The 22,226-nt window shown below is 35.0% G+C and overlaps 1 protein-coding gene and 1 long non-coding RNA gene across 2 annotated transcripts; both read right to left on the bottom strand.

The window, feature by feature from the left end:
* Window positions 1–12,561: 12,561 nt before the first annotated feature.
* Window positions 12,562–13,359, bottom strand: LOC136202984 (uncharacterized). Its single transcript, XR_010674687.1, has 2 exons — window positions 13,291–13,359; window positions 12,562–13,182 (listed from the first exon to the last, which is right to left on the bottom strand). It is a non-coding gene; the product is annotated as an uncharacterized lncRNA (long non-coding RNA).
* Window positions 13,360–16,148: 2,789 nt separating this feature from the next.
* On the bottom strand, window positions 16,149–21,561 carry LOC136202464 (26S proteasome regulatory subunit 8 homolog A). The gene is made up of 9 exons (XM_065993105.1): window positions 21,271–21,561; window positions 20,291–20,388; window positions 18,253–18,477; window positions 18,085–18,147; window positions 17,834–17,997; window positions 17,258–17,414; window positions 17,076–17,174; window positions 16,878–16,988; window positions 16,149–16,514 (listed from the first exon to the last, which is right to left on the bottom strand). Exons 1-9 carry the CDS (start codon window positions 21,470–21,472, stop codon window positions 16,374–16,376), a joined length of 1,260 nt encoding a protein of 419 aa, XP_065849177.1. The 5' UTR covers window positions 21,473–21,561; the 3' UTR covers window positions 16,149–16,373.
* Between the last annotated feature and the right edge of the window lie 665 nt (window positions 21,562–22,226).

Here is a 22,226-nt window from a genome sequence, read left to right as displayed (position 1 = left end):
AATTTAGATTTCATTTCTATTCAAAGCAATATGATGTACACACATTGTTTATTCAATAATAACAAACACAGTAGCGTTTAGACATTGTTCAAATTTAGTTTACATTTTGGTAGTAGATAGACCAGTCTCTATTCCGAAGATTCAGCGAGAAGATTGAGTAGAGAATCCGCCCCTGAGCCTGACAAACTCTAACGAAACCCAAGGAAAGGATTGACAACCCGTTCACTTGCAAGTCGTCGAATGTTTTCATACTCCTTGTTCTCTGTAAACTTGTATCAATTTATATTTCATCTAATAAAGTCCGTTCTATTCAATAGATTTTTATGCAGCACTTTGGTAAAGGATCTGAAGTGGATTGCTGGTGTTTTCATTAAAACGTAGTTTAATTCAAAATCTTTACAAGGAAACTTTGTTGAACAACTTAGACAAATTTCTATCTCGAAAGAGTTTTAATTTGGTTAAGATAGTGATCTAACCCGGCCGTAGGAGGATTGACTACAGTTCAAAGCCTAAAAATTAGAGGTTCCGTCATTTATTTCATCGTTATAATTTATACAAAGTTTAAAGTTGTTTTCTTTGCTTAATGCAAACGAATATATTTGTTTACTTTTCTAAAAAGTATTAAACGTTCATGTCTTGCAAATTCACTCATAATCAGAAGTATTTTCTAACATCTTCATACTCTAATCTAATTCTCATTCTAGCAATTTCAAAACCAAATCCGATTTAACGATTTTCCTTATTATAAATTTTAAAAGTATATTTAACCAATTCAAAATAAGTTTTTGTTAAAAAACGTTCCCTGTGGGATCGATATCTTTTATTACTACAAGAGTATACCGTGCACTTGCGGAAATCGCTCAACAAGGTGGGAGAACGTTTTTTCGATCAGTCTTTTATAACTAGCCCCCGTGTTCTTTAGGCCAAAAGGCATTACGTTGTAGCAAAATGTGCTTTCATGAGTGATGAAAGACGTTTGCTCAGCATCGGCAGGGTCTAGAGGTATTTGCTGGAAACCCGCGATAGCGTCGAACTGCGACAAGATCTTACGTCCTGCAGTCTGATCGATGAGTTGATCTATGTTAGGCAACGGGTAACAATCTTTAGGGCATGCTTTATTGACATCATTAAAGTTTACACATATGCGGTACTTCCCGCTGGCTTTCTTTACAAGCATGACATTAGAAAGCCAATCTGGGTAGTGGACCTCACGAATGAATTTTACAGCTAGAAGTTTTTGAATTTCGGCCTTGACGGCCACCTGCTTATCCTGCGCTTGAACGTGCTTCTTTTGCTTTACTGGCTCGATAGCGAGGTCGTTGTCCAGCTTGTGCATCGCCTGATCGGGTGACACGCCCGTGATATCTTCAGTGCTCCATGCGAAGACATCCGCGTGCCGAGTGAGAATGGTTTTTATTTCCTCGACGAGGCCGAGTGGTATACTGGTTCTGATCTTTAGCGTTTTGCCCTCTCCGACCGAGCAATCCATGACCGGCTCTATGGGGTTAGGGTTATAGCCCCTCATGTCCATCAGGTCGTCCTCCAAGTACAAAGCTGTTTGCGGTTGCGTTGCCTTCCATTGCAACTTTTAGGCTAGCATACGGTCTCCGAGGATTGTGATATGGTCGTCGTGGTGTGGCAGAGTCAGGCACAATTCAAAAACATTGACCGTGGCCTTTAGGGTCGCCAGTAGAGGCCTCCTGACGATTACATTGTAGGTAAGTGGGATGTCCACCACTACCCATTCGCCTATGCATTCCACCTTGATGCCGTTGGGGGCTAACATCGTCGGAAGGGAAATGATCCCTTTGATAGGAACTTCGATCTCAGACAACCCTACCAGAGGAAAGGTCCCCGCATAGAGGGCACTGCAGACGTTATTCATGGCTCATAGCGTTGTCCAGGTGATTAGATTCACCGAGCTCCCTGTGTCGACAAGCACTCAATGTACGTTGAAGCTAGCGATACTTACGGTGATGACAAGCACTTCTGAATGGTTGGTTCGGAGCGGGGGCTGCAGTATTAGGATCAGATCTGTCACTTTTCTCTTACGGGAGGTCTCTGGAGAGTCGTAGTGTGTCGGGGTCCCTTCTCAGATGACATGGATCTCCCCTTGAAACCTTGGTCCCGCTGCTTCGAGCTCTGCTCCCTCTGCTTGGGGAGCCTTGGGGGTGCACCCTGCTCCATGATTCTGTCTATCTCTTTTTGCAGCTGATGACAATTCTCCGTCGAGTGACCGGAAGACTTATGATACTTGCAGTATTATTTTTCGACGTGGGTCTTGCCCTTGTCTGCTGGTCAGGTCTGGTGTGTGTATCTTCTTACGGCGCGGTCGAATGAACCTCCTTTCCATGGGACGTGTCGCCTCTTTTGTCCGAGGTAACCGCTTCGATCTACGGGGGGTAGGGAAGGGGAGCCTCCTTCTTACAGCCCTGACCCCCATTGTGGGCATCTCCTGACACCTTGCTTTTCTCCTCTCTCCGAGAGTCCCCCCGGGCTTTGTCCTTCTCTGATTCTTCATAGCCTACAGGGCGATTGCAGTCGTCATACCGTACGAAAGTCTATGCCATAGTCATCAGTTCCTCGAAAGACCGAGGCATCTTCCTAAAACATTTATGCTTGAGGGGTTCGCAAGAGGTGTCCTTTGTGAGAGCATCATGTGCTTCTAGGTTGAGCCCTTTGACTTGAGAGGCCATGTGATGGAATCTGGAGAGGAAATTGCGTAATGGCTCGGTGGTTCGCTGCTTGAGGCCGTCGAGATCGGAACTAATCTTTCTTACTTTCGCGTCCGCGGCGAACCTTGAGAGGAAGAGTTCTTTCAAAAGATTGGAAGAGTCGATGGATTCGGGCGCCAGTCCCCGATACCATTCTTGCGCGCTCGCGGAAAGCATAGTGGGAAAAACTTTGCACATGATGTCATCATCTTTGGAGTAGAGGTTGATGGTGCTCATAAAAGAGGCCACATGGTCATTGGGGTCTTCGGTTCCCGAATACTGCGACAGGCGAGGAGCCTTCCAGTCTCGTGGAAACCTCGTCTCGATGATTTGCTGCACCAACAGAGTTTTGCTGGACGTGACGCTCCCTCACATGACTCCTCCGAGTGCCCGCTTGTCTAGGAAACGTTGAATCTTCAGCTCTAATAGATCTTCACCGGTTGCAGCCGTCAGAGACTCGGAACCTGCGGCCCTACCCACTGGTAGTGTATTCGGGTTCTCTGGTGGTACTTCAACGGAAGCATTCGGGATAGTAGGTCCCCATGCGACTGTGCTTGCTTGTCGTGGCTCTGTGGCCTCCGTGAGGTACTGCCAGTTTTAGTGTTCTCCTCTTGCAGGCTTCTTTACTGCTCTATGATCTTCATCTGAGCCGCCGTGTGTACGGCCCGAGTAGTCTAGAAGCTGCGTATCGCGCTGAGAAGCTGCGAGGTGTTGTACGCTTCGTCTTCCGCTGGGTCAACCTCCTCCATCAAGGGGGCCAGGTTCCTTGGGGATATTGGAAGAGCCGGTGTAGACCGCATTTCATTCGTCATGGAGCTAGCTGCTCCGGTGACCGGTTCTCTTGCTAGGGTAGATTCAGTTGGTGTTTGCATTTTTCCAAAGTGTTGAGGTCACTCGTAGTCCACCTTCACCGCACCAAATAATTAGGTAACGAACTACAGTGGCCCGATAAGCTCTTCGACGCCTTGGGTCCTTCGAGTATCATCCCTGTGCGGGGAGCGGTCCCTGCGGATACTCCGACGATCAAGAAAGTTAGTTGTTCAAAGGTGTTAGCTAAGCATCTATTCGAAGAACAAGTGTGAGAGTATCTCCCTTTACCTTAATTCAATGAGCGTATTTATAGGCCTCTGTTAGTGGGCTTGGGCCTCCACCAGTATTCTTAGTGGGCTTAAATGGGCTTGTTTCACATACTTTATCACATCATTTTATCACTATCACTAATTAGTAACAAATCACAACCATATGAATAAATGTAAATTTTAAAATAAAAAATAAAAAATATATAATATTTTCTATGAGTTGGACAAAAGAAATTCAAATATTTTGTCAAATAAAAATATTAATCTTCATTTCTATTATTAAATAAAAAAACATCATTTTTTAGAATTAAGGAACAATATCTATATCTATATGTTAACGATATTTTCGAAATATCCCAATTTTCAATCTTAATATGTGTTTGCGAGGATTAAAAATGGTAAAAATAATGTGGATGTGCCACATAAGCTAATTCTCAAAAGGCAAAATGGTAATTGAATAAAATAAATAAATAAATAAAGTGCGCCTAAATTACTTGAATTCTAAACGAAAAGCGATTGACGACCGTTGCAAGGATTGAAAATAAAAACAACACTCTTGGATCCCGACGTTACTTGACGGGTCGGTCGAAAAAACAATTTTTTAAGATAAGTATAAAAAATAAAGCAATAAAATGACACAAATATATAAATTTGTAATTTTCTTTTATATTTTTATTGATTTTGTAGATATTTTTCAATGTTTTTATATTACAAATAAGCATAAAGCATGAAAATTACAACTTAATAAACAATAACTTTAAAACTAGAAATACAAATAAGTCGTAAAAAAACAATATGTACGGGGTTAAATAAAATTAACAGATCTCTTTGACGTTGTTGGGATGCGTGAAAATGAGGATTGGGACTTTGGAAACTCGTCTCGGTGGCTGTAGTGTTTTCCGAAAAATTCTGGGTGAATTTAGAGCAATTTAGAGAGTTCGGGAACTTGACCAGTAATTTATATTCTGCGTTGAATTGACCATAAAGAATGATGAAGTTGTGGTTTGAGTACCGATGGTGATTTGCACAGGTAGAACCCCGTAGGTTTTGGCAATTCCCCCAGTGAAAGTTAAGATAGAAATTTCTGACAATATTATGTCGTCTTTAGATTTCCAAAGAGCTAGAGTCATCTTCATTGGCATAATATTAACCGTTTAACTGTTATCAACTAGGACTCTCGATAAAGGTTTGCTATCAACGTGTGCTTTGACGTATAATGGCTTAATATGGCGTGTCATCTTCGGAGTGGGTTTGTCAAAATAAACCCGCTTCATCCAATCTTCCGATGAAGATTTGATTGTGACGACACTTCATCGGTTTTCTTGAATCTCATGTTTCTCCTCATTTGGATCTTCACTTCTAAAATTTATTGGTAAAATTAAAGAAGTAGCAGCACACCCAACTTGGATAATGAAATCTCCAACATGGATTTCCACTTTTTTCTTTCGAACTGTTGTTAGAATCGACACTAGACAAATCTGTTTCATTTTTTCTTCTTTTTTCTGCCTCTCTCTTTCTTATTCTTTTTTTTTTTTGCATTTTTTGAGAGAGGTTGTGGGAATTTTTTTATGTTGATTTTACGAGCCACTTTCCGATAAGAACTTGCACCAGTGGAGTAATGAAGCATGGTTTGTCTTGGTTTGCGCCACTTTTATTTTTATTTCTTGGCTTTCGTTTTCTCCGGGGCTTTTCTTTTTCCTTGGCGGTTGCAAAAGTGCCTTTCGGTACCCGAATTTGCTTTGTCTTTGGATGGTCGTGGCACCCTCTTTGCTATGGACATCACGCCTAGGAGGTGGCATCTTGATGGAAGTTGCATTTGCCATTGTGGCAGCTCGAAATGGATCCTCACCAATCAACATGATCTCTTTCTTTTCGGAAAATTTAAGTACGCCTTTGTTTATTGTATCCTGCACATTATTCTTAAAAACAAGGCAAGATTGTATGTTATGGCTCCAACTATCATGATATAATTTTTCCACGGGTGTCATCTCTAGATGGAATGACGTGTCCATATGGTAAGGTAATAAAACCTTCTTTTAGAAAATAATCAAACAGTTCCCCTGTTTTAGAAACATCAAATGTGTATTGCACATTTGTATTATGCTTAAACATTTCGGCAGTTTTTGGAATTTTTGCTAGCATTGAACAAATGCGGGAGCCTGTTCTAGTTAACTCGGCTATAACAACCTCATATATTTCATTGGTTTCTATCTCTTGATGGTAACTATCTACAGAATTTTTCTTCCTATGATTATCCTCACGCATTAATTCTTCATATTCTGACACTTTAACAACAAGTTTGTAATAATTACAAAAATCAATGCCTTGGAATTTTTTCCTATTTTCAAACTCTAAGCCATGTTAAGCAATTTTAACAAATTCTATTTCAGAAATATTAACTCGATATTTATGCCTCCTTTTCTTGAAACGATTAATAAAAGCTTCAACGGACTCACCTTGGCGTTGAACCATACGAGATAGTTCAACGACACATACCTCGGGCTCAGTTCGGTAAAACTATGCATGAAATAATTATTCCATGTGTCCCCGACTTCTAACGGATTCAAGTTGCAACATCATATACCATCAAAAAGTCAGTCCAGTTAATGATATGGGGAACAAGCGGAAACGAAGCATATCGAAGTCTTGCTCCGCGCTAATCTCGTTGCATTAGAATGAAAATCGAGCAATGTGCTCGATGGTGGATTATCCATTTTCACCTAAAAATAAGGTAAATTCTGGAATCTTGAAATTATTAGAAAACGGATAGCGCTGGTTGAACTTCCTAGGGTATGCCTTCTGAAATTCCAGACGGTAAACTTCACGGACTCTGGGTCCATAAATTTCCTACACAATATTTGAAGGAAAATAGACAAGCCTAGGCGCAGCGGAATAATAAAATTTTATCTATTTTATCTATTTCCCTTTTCCAAGATCTATTAATTGTTATTTCATATAAAGAGGGGTAGAATGAAATACCTTTTCTGAAGAACTATCTACAGTTGCAAACGAAGTGCCCACAACTCTTAATCCGTGTATCACGAACAACAAAAGAAACAACACAGAAAAGAATAACTAATTAGTAATCAACCTTAATAATAGCAATTGCAATGATTGCCTCTAACAGAAATCGATACGAGATCAAAGAGAGAGTAAGAAAGATTGTAATTAGCCGAGACAAAAATGGAATGATTCCTCCTCCTTTCTTGTGTGTGTTCGGTGAAATATGGGATTAGGGAGTCTATTTATAGACTTCTCAAAACCCTAATCCCAGTTGTGTTAGGTAATTAATTAATTAGAATCTTATTCGGAATAGGATTACTAATTAGATAATTAAATAAACAGTTTATTATTATCTAAATAATAACTAATTATATCTATATAATATTATTAATCAAATTAATAATTTAATTATTGTTATGGATAATTAATTAGAGTTTCAATCACATTAAAATCTCTAATTAATATTATCAGATAATCATTTAATTTAATTCACAATTATAATCTAATTTATAATTATTAATCAAATTAATTTATCCCTAATTTAACTACAAATTTCGGCCCATATATAGTGTCTCACTAATTACATTTTCGTCCTTTGTTTCCAAGTCCCATATGCGACCATTAGGTCCTTTATTGCCACTAGCCGTATATATCCTTTGAAATTAATTCATCATGATTAATTCCAACATATATACAACGGAATACGGTCGCGAGCTGTTACTAGCAGAACCTATGATATTCCCCCAGAGTAATTAAGAAGTCAGGTTGATAACTGACGTTAACCTTTCTGCATTAGGTACAGTATAATACGATCCTTCATCAACTATATCATGTCAGTCAATTCCTTATAACCATGGAACGTGTCAAGGTTACATATAACGAAGAGTCCGGTTTTACTTGTACAGGTTGAATTCACTCTGAAAGATAAGTTAAGTGAAATATCTATTTCTACTCTTAACTCTATCACCTTGCAAGGATTTCAGTTAATTCACCACAAGCGGCCATTTGGATATATCTCCCACTTATTGGGAGTGACGAATGCTCAATCTGACATTAACTATTCTGCAATTACTTTGTGTGATACCAAACCCTGCTCTCACACACCCCAAGCTCTCACCTGTTGGATCGTGCTCGCACAGAATCAAAGTACCAGACTCCATAATCCAGAATCACTAATTAACGAATGTTTGAGTCTGAGGATTAGTTATACCTACTAATACCAATGAGATGAACAATTGACACATTAGATAAATCAATCCATACTGTTATCTCAAGTCGGGTCCCAATCCTAATGAACTCCTTCACCAGATCCATGTAACTGTCTAGATATCTAAATATCCAAAGCTTGTGAGATCAGCTTTCTATCTCGACAGAAAACATTGTTACATGCAAGTCTCAACAGTAATATGCCAACCCCTATAACATATTACTTGACTTGGGTTGATTTTAAGTCTATTGGTATATTATAAAGTATAGTCTCACTTCATGCTTGTATGAACACTTTATAACTATTTAAATAAACTTAGGATTACTTTCTTTGTGAAAGATTTGTGCCTTTATATATAGTTACATTTTAATGCTATATATCTGATTAAACAAATGACTAAATAAACAATTTATTCATTAATATTTATTTCCTAAAATAATTGTCTTTAGGACACTAAACTCCAACAATATTTTGAATGCATTGCCTATCGTCTGCTTCGTTATAGATTTTGTTTCTCGCACCTGAAAAACAACTTGCATTATTGTTATCTCATGAATTTCTGTGAACATTTTCATGAATATTATCACGATTGTTAAGCGGTCATGATTCCTCCATGTGCCCCCCGAACTACGAGCTTTATTGTCTTTGTAATGCTTTAAGTGAGTATTGGGTCCTGTGGTAGACCTAATATGATGTGCAACAGTTGGTACCAAAAATTGCTCTGAGGTTCTTCGATCTCCTCGCTTATCGAATCTTAAGTTTTCTTCGCGACTAGACGAAGGTCTACGTCGCTCGCCTTGGGGATTACTATCCTTGATGGTTTCTGAAACATGATAAGAATTAAAAAATTTAGCAAATATTTCTACACATCTATCCGAGATTCTATTAACCTCTTCGGTGAGATTATTAATCCTCGTTTCTATAGAGGGCTGCCTCAAAGATCGGAGTGTCTCAGCTTGAGCCCTAAAATTTGGTGACATCTCGGCTATGAGCCTTTCTAGGTTGCGCATACAGGTCTCTGGTTTCGCAAAAAATGTATCGGAGTCCAATTGTTGTTTTGACGTTTGATGAATGCCTTCTAATTGGCTCACAGTCTCGGCAATATAGCCTTCGGGTACTCTTGCGTTGACATTTGCATCTTTATTTCTATTCTGATTTTCACCAGACTATGGAACGGATAATTCTCGACCTGTATTTTTCTTGGGTGACATCTTAAACAACAAATGATATAAAAAAGTTTTTTAAAATTTTTAGCAAAACTTAAATAATTATTTTTGGTCCTACTGGGTGTGCTAAAAATTGTTAGCGATATTTTTGAAATATCCCAATTCTCAACCTTGATACGCGAGTATGGGGATTGAAAATGGTAGAAATAATGCGGGCGGGACAGAGAAGCTGGTTCTCGAAGAGTAAAGTGGTAAATAAATAAATACGCCTAAATGACTTGAATTATAAACAAAAAGCGATTGACGACCGTTACAATGACTGAAATTAAAAACAACAGTTTTGGATCCCGACGTTGCTTGACAGGTCAGTCAGAAAACAATTTTTTAAGATATGGTACCAAAAATAAAAGCAAAAAGATATAAATTTTTATTTTTTTATATTTTTATTGATTTCATAATTTTTTCAATGTTTTTGGATTACAAATATAAGCATAAAGCATGAAAATTACAACTTGAAAATGAAACTTCAAAGAGAGGAATATCAACAAGTCATAAAAAATAATATGTATGAGATTAAATGAAATTAACCGATCATGTTGACATTGTTGGGATGCGTGAAAATGAGACCTGAAACTTCGGAAACTCGTCTCAGGGACCGTCGCATTGTTCGGGTAATTTTGAGCGAATTTGGTGCAACTTAAAAAATTCAGGAAGCAAAACAGCAATTTTCTATTTAATTCAATAATCAGCGGCACTTTCTGGACAAAATTAGTGGTTTCGTGGGACTTTGGTGCTCGATTTCGAAGACTGTAGAGATCCGATTTGAGCAAAATGAAAGCTAATATTTAAAGTTCGTGTGCAATGGAATGGTCTGGAATTGGAATCTCGGAAAAATATCGAGTAAGAGTTCGGAATAAATTTTGAAAATTGCTCTAACAGAATAGTTGTTTGATGGTTGTAAAACCAAAAGCTTGATTCTGCGTTGTGGGTGCTACTTTCAAGACGGTGTTGAAAGTTATAGAAAGTTGTTTTTTACGAAATAAAAACTTGGATTTCGAGATTGGATGTAACTTGGAACCTATTGAGTTTTTAATGTTTTTAATGCATATAGAATTATGATGACAATTTATGTGATCTACAATGTTTTAAGGAAAAAAAAAGTTGATGGATTAGGTTTGATAACAATTTAATCTTTGTAAGAAATTAGTTAGATGATTTTATTTGAAAAGATGATAGTATTTTTTTAAAATAGTATTATTAGTATTTTAAAAATATAAAAAAGTATATTTTGAAAGATATATAGATTATCTCCTCCCGAAACACCTGCTTGCTGGCTTGCTTGCTATATTATACATACTTGCTTGCCCTGCCCATGCAATGCATGGGATGTCTTATAATATTTTGGTAAAAAAGAAATTCAAACAATGACTTAAAATTATAATAATCAATATAAAAAAACTTACATATTATAATTCTGATTTATAGATTTTGTGAGAATTTCATTGCATAGTTTTTTTTACACTTTCATCCGCATCCCGACTTGATTGGGTAATTTGATGACAATTAAAACAAACAAACAAAAATCTAACTTAAATGAATCAAATGCTATTAAATTTGAGTTTTTTTTTTTTAACAACCCAAGTAGATATTACTAATTAAATGTTAAAAGTACATATACACTATTAAAAAGTCCCAGAAATGAAACAAATTCAATTGCTAGTGCTTGGTAAAAAATAAATGTTCTAATATTCACATCACGTTAAAGAGATAGTCGAGAAAGCATTGCTAATGTTCTAACATATTTTCTATCAGTGAACTTAAACCATTGCTATCTGTAATAATAAAAATAAGCAGCTGCTAAGGATGTTGAGACAGGTAGATAACTGCTAATAGGTCTTTATGGTTTACTTAATTGTAAGAATAATTTAGGAATAACCTTGCATATATATTTATATTTCTCTTAAATAAATCATATTCATTGTAGTCGTTTCGATGTATTTTTCTCTATTTACATATGCTTGTTTATCCTAACAACAAATGTTTTTTACCTTCTTGGCTTCTCCGAATTTCAGAAAGAACTCGAATAGATTGATTGAAACCTTTGAATATGTTGAAACTTAGAACTCACTTTCTTATCTTTACATAATAAAATTGCACGAATCTTAACAAAATTTTCCCAATCATCATATGCACATACCTAAACTAAAATGGAAACAATTCTATTAACTTTTATGGGAAAAGTTACGAATCAATAGATGTTTAACCATCATTGAAAATTCACAAACGACTGGAGGAAGTATATAACTTTCATTGGGGTCATCCATATATGTATTAACCATTGTTATCTGAAACCTGCATTAATAATAAATGTATCTTTGAATATTGATTACACACATTATTGTCATAATGTAAGCATATCAGCAAAAAAAAATGTTGCAACTTCAACTTCTTATTGATTGCAAGAAAGTTCAATGTACAACTCAATGTTATACACATTATCTATATCTTTTCTTATCCAATATAGCACACATACATTAATCAAAAACCTTTTGTAATAGAGTTAAATCTAGTCTAATTTAATGTTAATCATGCTGAAATGGCAATATGCTACCAGTAAATAGAAAAAACGATGGCTTTTCTCAATTATAGGGAGTACTTAGCAGAATATGAAGAAAACACCTAAGAATAATAGATGTTAAAATGATTGAAATTGATATCTAAGCAACTGATATGGCTCTTGAATGAGAAGATTGGAAGCTTTACCCGCGCCCACAATACTTCATAATTATAAAAATAGATCCTTTCAACTATCAACAGTGTTGCTTTAATCAAAAGAGGAAAAAATGAAACAAAAATGAATAATCCACAAAATTCATTACAAAATGTACATTAGAAACCTTAAGAGTTGCAGATCAATTCAATTCTAGGAAGATCAGAATTTGACATACATAGTCAGCATGCATATCTAATAGGAGATTAAAAGCAAGTGGGAATCAGTTTGCGTGAGAAAAAATCTAAAACTACCACAAAACTGCAAAGATAGAATTATACAGCAAAGATTGAAAAGTATCATATGCCAAATTGAATTGAATACCGAATTACTCATTTTCTTGAAAAGAAGGATATATATACAATTAAATGAAAAAATATTTAAACAATATCACACAAGAAGCGACCATATATTATAAAATGTCACCTTAAAACCAATGGTGCAAATAAAATAATCAAGTTTCTAACTGCACTAAACTCCTATAAAATAAGTTATACAGAAAATACAACAAATTGAATCTGATGGGGGTATATTCTCACCAGCTGAACATGCTGTTCAATTGATTCTGATTGGTAAATTTCATGGCTTTCTTTTTGCTAAGAACTATTTTAGAAACTTGATGGACAATAATGACATATGACAAATGTAAATTGAAACATAAAAAGACTTAAAAGAAAGAAAGAAAAATGATGCAGCAAATGAAAACTAACTAACAATGATTAAGAGCAAGTGTCCAAGTCCAAGACGCTTGGATTGATAGAGGAAAATGAAAGAAGCTTTTCATCATTTTCCAGCACAGCCATGATTTTTCTTCCAAACTTATAAATGCTTCAATTCCATCTCTTTCTCTTGTGTCTATCAAAACAATCAGATTCTTCAGGTTCCAACAAATTGTGTCTATCAATTATTTTGCTAGAGCTGTTCAGGCGCTCCAAAGAAAAAGAAAGAAAAAAGGAACTCCATATGATAGAGTTTCATTTTATTCAGTAAACTGGGAACCGTATATATCTAAGAGGGGAAACTTGATTTTTACGAATTGCAGTCAAATACAGCAATTACAGTAATACTCTTTTGAAAAATAAATTATATACCTTTGGGATTTGATAAACTAATTAAACATGAAATTAGAAAAAGAAAAGACACTGATGAAGATTTAATTGAAGAGAAGATAACTTACATGAATTTCTTAAGATTGAGGGATTTCATTATTGATTCGCAAAAAAGAGAGATTGGAAGGTGAGACCTGAATTAAGAAAGGGAAAGTAAAAACGTGAGAGGATGACAATGAGGACTTAAAAAAAAATCAGAAACTGCAGTGTGAACTGAATCAAGAGAGAGAACGGCTAATAGCTGATTAAAGTTTAGAACGTGAAAGGAGCAGTAATTTGTTTAGAACGTGAAAGAAGGAGCGGTTTAAAGTTTAAATTGGATGATGATAATCTAGGGATAAGACTAATAGTTGTAAAAGGAACTAAACAACACGTAATAACTAAGTAGAAAATAAAAATTAAAATAATTCAAAACAATTGATAAAATTACACATCAGCTAAATGTTAAGGTTCTGCCAAGTGGCTGCTGTAGTATCCAGCTTTTAATAGTTATATAGATATAGATTTTTCTTAGGGGAATTTATCAAAATGCTCATATTGTGTTTGTTTTCATTTTTCCAACTGTTTTTTTCTATTTTTAACAAAAGATAAAAGTGCTTTTATCATTATGTTTAGTAAAAAAAATCAAGGGTGTTGTTATACCTAACCACCAATTCCCATCCCTAGCCCCGTGAAATGACGAAACTGCCCTTATTATTTTAGTCTTTGTAAAAAAAATTCTCTCTACGAAACGCGGGCGTGTGGCTATCACATGCCTCACCACGTGGTGAGGCGTGTGACTATCATGCCTCACCGCGTGGTGAGGCGTGATGTTCATATGTCCATGTGTGATTTTTTATTTCAATTTTACATTTTAATTATTATTATTCTAAACAATTATAATTATTATAATTATTCTAAAAAAATTCTAAATATTATAATTATTAACATTATAATTTGAATTATAATTATTAACATTATAATTAAATAATATACATGAAGTATCAAATATGTATTAAAATGTATCAATAAGTTCTAAAAAATTCTAAATATTAAAAAATTACAACAAGTCAATTCGTTCGGTTCCATTCCTCCAAGTGTGTGATAGATTTAAGAAAGATTGTTCACCTGTCCACGTGTGATTTTTTTCCAATTTTACATTTTAATTATTATTATTCTAAACAATTATAATTATTCTAAAAAATTCTAAATATTATAATTATTCTAAAAAATTCTAAATATTACAAAATTACAACAAATCAATTCGTCCGGTTCCATTCCTCAATGAATCGGTGTGTGATAGATTTAAGAAAGATTGTTCACATGCTCATGTGTGAATTTTTTTTCTAATTTTATATTTTAATTATTATTATTCCATGGATCGGACGAATTGACTTGTTGTACTTTTTTAATATTTAGAATTGTTTAGAACTTATTGTTTTTAACACATTTTAATACATATTTGATACTTCATGTATATTATTTAATTATAATTTTAATAATTATAATTCAAATTATAATGTTAATAATTATAATATTTAGAATTTTTTAGAATAATTATAATAATTATAATTGTTAGAATAATAATAATTAAAATATAAAATTGGAAAAAAAAATTCACACGTTTTGGACATGTGAACATTATGCCTCCACCACAGGTGGGCGTATGAACATCACGCCCCACCACAGGTGGAGGCATGTGAACATTATGCCTCTACCACAGGTAGGGCGTATGAACATCACGCCCCACCACAGGTGGAGGCATATTGTTCATATGCCTCCACCTATAGTGGGGCGTGATGTTCATACGCCCCACCTGTGGTGGAGACATAATGTTCACATGCCTCGACACCGAAAATTTGATATTTTAAAAATCATTCGATTTTACTATAAACAACCGTAAATAAAACATATTTTCGAACAAAATTACGTGTCATTTCCCATGTTTTTTCTTTACCAAATTAGTCTGGATTAGATTTTAGAGAGTTTTGAGTTTTTTAGAGGATTTGGGAATTTGAGATGATTAGTGAATTTGTTGTAAGTGCAGTTTCGTATTTTCACGGGACTAGAGGTGGAAATGGTGTCTTGGTTTAGTAATCCACAAAATGAAACAGCCTAATAAACACCTAACAACAAATCGTAATATGTGAAACAAATAGCACATAAGTGTCCGTTTTTTTAGAACTACTTTTTACCTTTTAGTTCTAAACATCACATAAAAAGTGTTTGATAAAATCTCAAAACAGTTACTTTTACAAAAATCCAACTACAAACCTCATTGTTGTGTGTGTAGTTTATATAAAAAAATATTATACTTTTTAATATCATTTATATCTATTCGTCTCTTTATTTTTTTAACTTTTTGTTGTTTGGCATTTATTCTCTGTTTTTTTTTAATACATAAAAATTTAGGTAAGGGTAGGTCTACCCACTCCCAAGGTCAGGATAAACCACAGACCTCGATGAGAGTTTTGCAGTGGAATTTACAGATCACCTACCAATGAGGGCTAAATTTTGATTATTAATATTATTTTTGTGTTTGACTTCTATCATTTTCATTCTCTTTCATTTGATAATTTTAGTTTGATTTCATTTTATTTTAATCAATTTTATGCATTAATTAGTTAAATTTTGAAAAAAGGTGGAATCAGATGAAATTTAATGAAGTTAGATTAAATTCAATAAAACTGGATGTCATTGGTTTAAATTTTTTTTAAATGATTGAAATAGTGTGAAATTAGTTGAATTTGTTTTTTGATATGGTATATATAGATTAACGTTTAATATTTTTGCATTATATAATATATTATTTTGTTCGTCTATGATACAATTTAAAAAAATCCATTCATTTCAGCTATAATTAAATTTGTTTGTTTAAGTTAAACTTGTTTTAACTTAAACATATTTTCTATCAAGTTGGAGTAGAGGTAATAAGCATATCCATACATTATTTTGATTTTGAACTTTAGAATCTTATTATTCACAAGTGTTTGATATAACTATTCATTCTGTGAAAAATGATCCTTAAAAGACATGTACTGGTTACTCAATTATGGATAGACTTGTTTTTTAAACGGATGTTTCAACTACTCCTAGAGCCGATAAACTGTAATAAAGGATATGGTAAAACCTTTCTTCTTTTTCACTTCATAATTCAAAATGCATCCATTCGTAGTGAAATATCTGAGAACTTGAGTAAAATAAAGCAGCAACTAAATATAGAAAATAAGTTGTACAATGAGGCCAAGCTCTCTGTTGAAAATATGCTACTGTCTGTCTCTCTTTCTTGGCTTCCCCCATTAGTTCAAAGAAAAAGCACAACACAGAATGATCAGTTAGTTCCTTTTTATTTCCAAAGCTTCCGCAATGACATGTTTTTCTCTGTCTCCTTCTTCATCACCTTCGCTACCGCCATCTCAAAATCCTCCTGTGTTACATGCACCCTTCTCTCCCTAAGTGCAAACATTCCTGCTTCTGTGCATACAGCCTGTCAACCACAATAAACACACCCAGCTACTTCAGCCTATTTTCTGATCTATAACCGTAACTAACTTCTTTTCTTTTTTTTATACCCAACTCTCCTAATAAATCACTCATGTACACATCCAGTTAAAGGAATTCAAGTTCACTTATTATATGCTTAATCCTATTTACTCACTCTTTGTGGCCAAGATCCTCTCCTCCACCTGTATCATGGTGCTTAGAAACTGCCTATACTGCAGACAGATATCTATGACATTTCAAATATCGGAATGCACACATCTAGCATGCGCAAGCCTAAGATTCAATTCTGAGACTAAAGTTACAAGCATCATATACAATATCTTAATTCTGTGCGGACAAAAAATACCTTGAGCTCTGCACCCGAGGCACCGTTCATCTTTTCAGCAATTTTCTTCAGATCAATCCCACGCATCAAGTTCATTCTTCTTGAATGAATTTTCAAGATATCCAGACGTGACTGCAAATTCATTAATTCGCACATCAACTCTCTGAGCCAGCTGGAGAGATTAACAAATAAAAAGAAAACCAGTAATAATGGATGTACCTCTTCATTAGGATTTGGAAATTCTATCTTCCTGTCAATCCGTCCAGGCCTAAGGAGAGCTTGATCCAGAATATCAATCCGATTAGTAGCCATCAAAACCTGTTTCAAAGCAGCCAAAACATATTAGTATGAAAGGGTATAGCAAAACCAACATTCCATTCTTCTGAAGGTATCAATTTTACTTTGATCTTGTTTGATGCTTCAAATCCATCCAACTGATTGAGAAGCTCCAGCATAGTGCGCTGCACCTCACTGTCGCCATTTCCACTTCCAGATTCCATTCTAGCAGATCCAATACTATCAATTTCATCCATGAAAATTATAGATGGAGCATGTTCCCTGCAGAAAAATCACCAAAAGTAAAAGATTTCAAATGGAGAGCAGAATGCGTAAGCAAGCAGGCCACTCCAACTTAACAGAAAAACAGCTAAAACTATCCACAACATATATTACATATATATTTGTCTCCTTTCTTCACAAGTTGCAACAAGCTGATATAAAAAAAAAAAAACACAGTTCATTTTGCTACATATCTCCCTTTTCATGATTTAGTTAATATTAGAGAGAAGTACACCCCAATGCCTACCGTAGTAAGCAAATCAAATTTTCAAACTAAAAAAAAAATTAAGTTGGGAAATAGATACCAGGGTTGAATATAAGAATGACAAACCATTTTCCCAAACTTGTGCATGATTATACTCATCCATCCTTGTTGAGTGAGTGAGTGAGTGAGTGAGTGAGTGAGAGAAGGAACAAACCTGGCCATGACAAAAAGTTCTCTGACCATTCGAGAGCCTTCACCTATGTATTTCTGAACCAATTCAGAACCAGAAACCCTAATGAAAGTACAATCGGTATGATGCGCTACTGCCCTAGCTAATAGGGTTTTCCCTGTACCAGGTGGCCCATAGAGAAGAACACCCTGTGAAGAGAGGGAGATAGATTTAGAACGTATTTTGCAAACCAAGAAATATATTAACAGATTAACAGCTCAATAACATTACTTTACCTTTGGCTGAGCAATTCCAAGACTCTCGAACAATTCAGGATGTTTAATTGGAAGTTCAATGACCTATACAAGTCAACAAAATGAGGTTAACATCAACACGGAAGCCATAAATGAACAATCAATACTCAATTAATAGAGAGAACAGATGCATATAAATTCTAAACGAACCTCCTTTATCTCCTTAATCTGTTGGTCAAGGCCACCAATCATATCATAAGTAGAATCTGGAACCTTTTCAACTTTCATTAGGTTGACCAATGGATCCACTTTGCTAGGCAAGATCAAATGAAGAACATAGCTGTCATTACGAAGGGCAACCCTTGTTGATGGTGTGATCTTTGTGATATCAATATTTTTATCAATATCAACCACATATTTCCCTTCTGGATGAACCTGGAAGTGAAAAAATAAAAAATAAAAAAACACATAATAGAGTTTTGTTTCTTGTTCTAGAATTTTTTTTTAAGAAGCTTCAACATAGCACACTAGAGATCCAAAATGCCAGGAATTCAGAATGTAAGATGTCACTTGCTGTAGTGGTTCAATGGCCCTTGGTCTCACAATGTCAAAGATACCAATAATGCTCTATCAGTATTCTAGACCAAAATAACAAAGTGAGCTGGAAATGAAATGTCACAGAATACTTGATAATGTATGACTAACAAACCAAACTTCATAAATAACATGAATTAAAATTAGTCTTACCCATGTAATAGTTCCCTGTTTATCAGAATCCTAAACAACCATTGTGCATACTTTGCAGAGACGATCAGGAAGAAAAAGATCCCTATTCTAAATTGTTTATTCGTATTAAACCATTAGTTATATTTATCAGCCACAAAATATGATTTGATGCAATGCAAACCAATATTTCCTTATCAATTCTGTAAGGCACAATAACTTGGTTCTCACAATGTCAAAGATACCAAATAATGCTCTATCAGTATTCTAGACCAAAATAACAAAGTGAGCTGCAAATGAAATCAAATTAAGAATACCTGATAATGTATGACTAACAAACCAAACTTGATAAATAACATGAAATACAATTAGTCTTACCCATGGCATAGTTTCCTGTTTATCAGAATCCCAAACAACCATTGGGCATTCATTGCAGACACCATCAGGAAGAAAAAAAAAAGGATGAAAAACTCTATTCTACATTGTTCATTCATATTAAACCATTAGTTAGATTTTTCTGCCCGAAAATATGATCTAATGCAAACCAATATTTCCTTATCAATTCTGTACGGCATAATGACTTGTTTCAAAAAGATACCCTACCATAACTATAGTTGTTAAAGGCACGCCTCGGGCTAGGCCCAGGTTAGGGCCTACGTGTCAGTGAGGCGGGCAATGTTCACCAGGCGTGCGCCTTGGGTGTGCCTTGTGTAGCCTCTTTCCCTGAGTGAGGCAAGTTTTAGGTTTTTTAGGGATTTAAAGTAGAATAAGTTGTTCTAATCCACAGGATATCTTTATGATGAAGGGCGTAAATTAGAAAAAAAAACAAATAAAAAAAAAAAGAAAAAAAGGAAAGAGATATGAAGACAAGCAAATCTGAAGGAGACAAAACGCAAAACTCGCAGCAGCCATCTCCATTCTTGCAAGCTGCGATTCTTTGAAGCAGCCATCTCCTCCATTATAGCACAACCAGCCAACAAATATTTTCAAGCTTCGTGATTAAGATTCTTGTTATTTGAGAGTATCTCTTGCATTTTAGATATGTCAAGTGTTATTATAATTTTATAAATTTTTTTTTTTAATTTAGTGTGCCTTGTGTCATTCAGGCGGGCGCAGGCGCCTAGCCTCCAGGACCCCTTTGTTCTTAAATAACTATGACCATAACAATGCCAGACAGTTTATCACAATCAAGATTCTTGAATTTCATGGTTCAAGACATTTCTCAAAACAGATTTATAGCAGTGAATTGCAATTCATACAAGAATATATTTATTTTTCCAAAATGGAAAGCTTCCAATAATTTCCAATCTTATAACATCCAAAAATGAACTAAACAAAGTTTACCAATATAACAATATATTCACAGGCAATAGCAATACACGTATGAAAAATAACAGGCCAGTAGGCAGAGGACTATCAATTTGAGTGTGAGATACCAGTTATATTTTTTTATGTCTGCATAACAAATTAACAATAAACATAACAGTCACAACAGTAAAAAAATGAAGAAAGAGAAACACAGTACCTTAACTAACACCTTATTTTTCCCCATTACTTTGACAACTTCACCAACATATGATCCAGGTTCCTGAAGCAACTGTAGTTCTTCTCTGAGCATTCTTACTGGCAACATAAGATATAATATATTAAAAAATAAAACTGAAGTTGACAAATTGAATAATTTCAACATACACCTTCATGAAGAAAATAAAAGAAAATGGTGAAAAGATGCACAAAGTATGTCTCAGAAAGTGCAGGCTACATACATCAGAATTGTACCCTTTAACAGAACCGAAAGCTAATGGAGTTCATACTTAAAAAAGGTGGTGCGGTTGAAGACAAACAGTTCCAAATACATTAATAACCTGCAATTTAGAGAGAATCTGCACTTCCACTTCTAAATGTACGGTTGTTGAACACTCCAAAAATACAAGAATATCTATGAACATGAAGCACTGTCAGACAGAAAAGTTGCTAATTCAGGTCTACACAACATAACCCTACCTTGTTTTGGCATGCATTGAGTCCAATAAAGTTGCAAAACCGTGCTGGTTTTTCTCAGGCAAGAAAAGTCCATCATGTTCACAGCAAAGCTCGGTGATTGATATTAAACCTAATTGAAGACTTGATATTAAACCTAATTGAAGACTTCTTTACAGCTTATGAGCTCAGGGATGCAGAACCCAGTTAGGATAAATTAAAACACTGATCATCAATTACAAGATCTTCTGTTTGCATAATTTTATTTTTGATTTTAACATCAGATTTTTGTTCTTCGTTTTCTTAACATGTTTTTTTTAATATAATACAAAATCTACACCTTTACCAAAAAATATCGAAATTGATAAAACTCTAGTTACGAAACTAATATGCAAACAAAACAAAACCCCTAATATCCAATTCAATCGAGAAGAAAGGCAAAACCGTAAAACCTAGATTCAATAACATAAAAGATTAAACAAAATCATAAAGTGAAGAAAAAGAAGTGAAATTTCGAGCACATACCCCTGGAATTGAGCTCATTACGCTGGGCCTCAAGACGATTAAGATTGTGAGTCTTTTGTCGGACAAGAAGCTGGAGCTCATGGATATGTTGGAGATAGTATTGCCTGAGGCCTTCCCCTTGCTTCCCGGCGCTCTTGGCAGAGCAGGTCTCCTCAACGATCATCGACTCTGGTTGTTTCGTCTCTACTCCAACTGTCGCCATTATTGTGAGATTTGGTTGCAGGTTTCGGTGATGAAATGAGATTTTAAGTTTTCTTTGCGAACAAGTCTGAGAGATATGCGAGTTTATCGGCTCTAGGAATTGAATGATATATGGACCTTTTATGGACCTAAGCCCGTTTGGATGCCCAACTCCTTTGCAATCTTTAGGATATTTTATTAAGTAAATATAAAATGAATATAGTTTATAAATTATGAGATATATATATATATATATATATATATATATATATATATATATATATATATATATATATATATATATATATATATATATTTTTTTTTTTTTTTTGTAGGGTTTAAGATTTATGAATTGGGGGAGTAGGGCGTTCTCTCTCCTTTCCTTTCTCTTTTCTAGATCTCTTCCGCCTCCCTCCCACCTCCTCCGCCTTATGCTGCTTCTTCTCCCCCACCCTTCTTAAACCGTCGTCTCTCCTCGTCTGCCTTTCTCTCCTCTGCTATCTCGTTGAGGAGGAAGAAGGAAGCTTGTCTTCCTTCCCTTCTTCCTCCTCCTACCGTTTTTGTTTTTTCTTTTCTCGTTTTCCTTTTGTTTGTGTCAGTTTTTTAGTTGGATCTTATATATTTTATCGTACATCTGAATCCATTTGAACTGCGTCTGTTGGCTAAACTTTTTATTTTTGTAACTTTTTCTGTTTTAGCAAGGACAGAAACGGTTGATCTTATCCGTAGATCACTGGATCTACATGGTTGCAAAAGAAATGACTTAATCTGAATGT

Source organism: Euphorbia lathyris, chromosome 8 (assembly GCF_963576675.1).
Source record: "Euphorbia lathyris chromosome 8, ddEupLath1.1, whole genome shotgun sequence".
Taxonomy (NCBI): Eukaryota; Viridiplantae; Streptophyta; class Magnoliopsida; order Malpighiales; family Euphorbiaceae; genus Euphorbia; species Euphorbia lathyris.
This window is presented reverse-complemented; position numbering and strand designations above follow the sequence as displayed.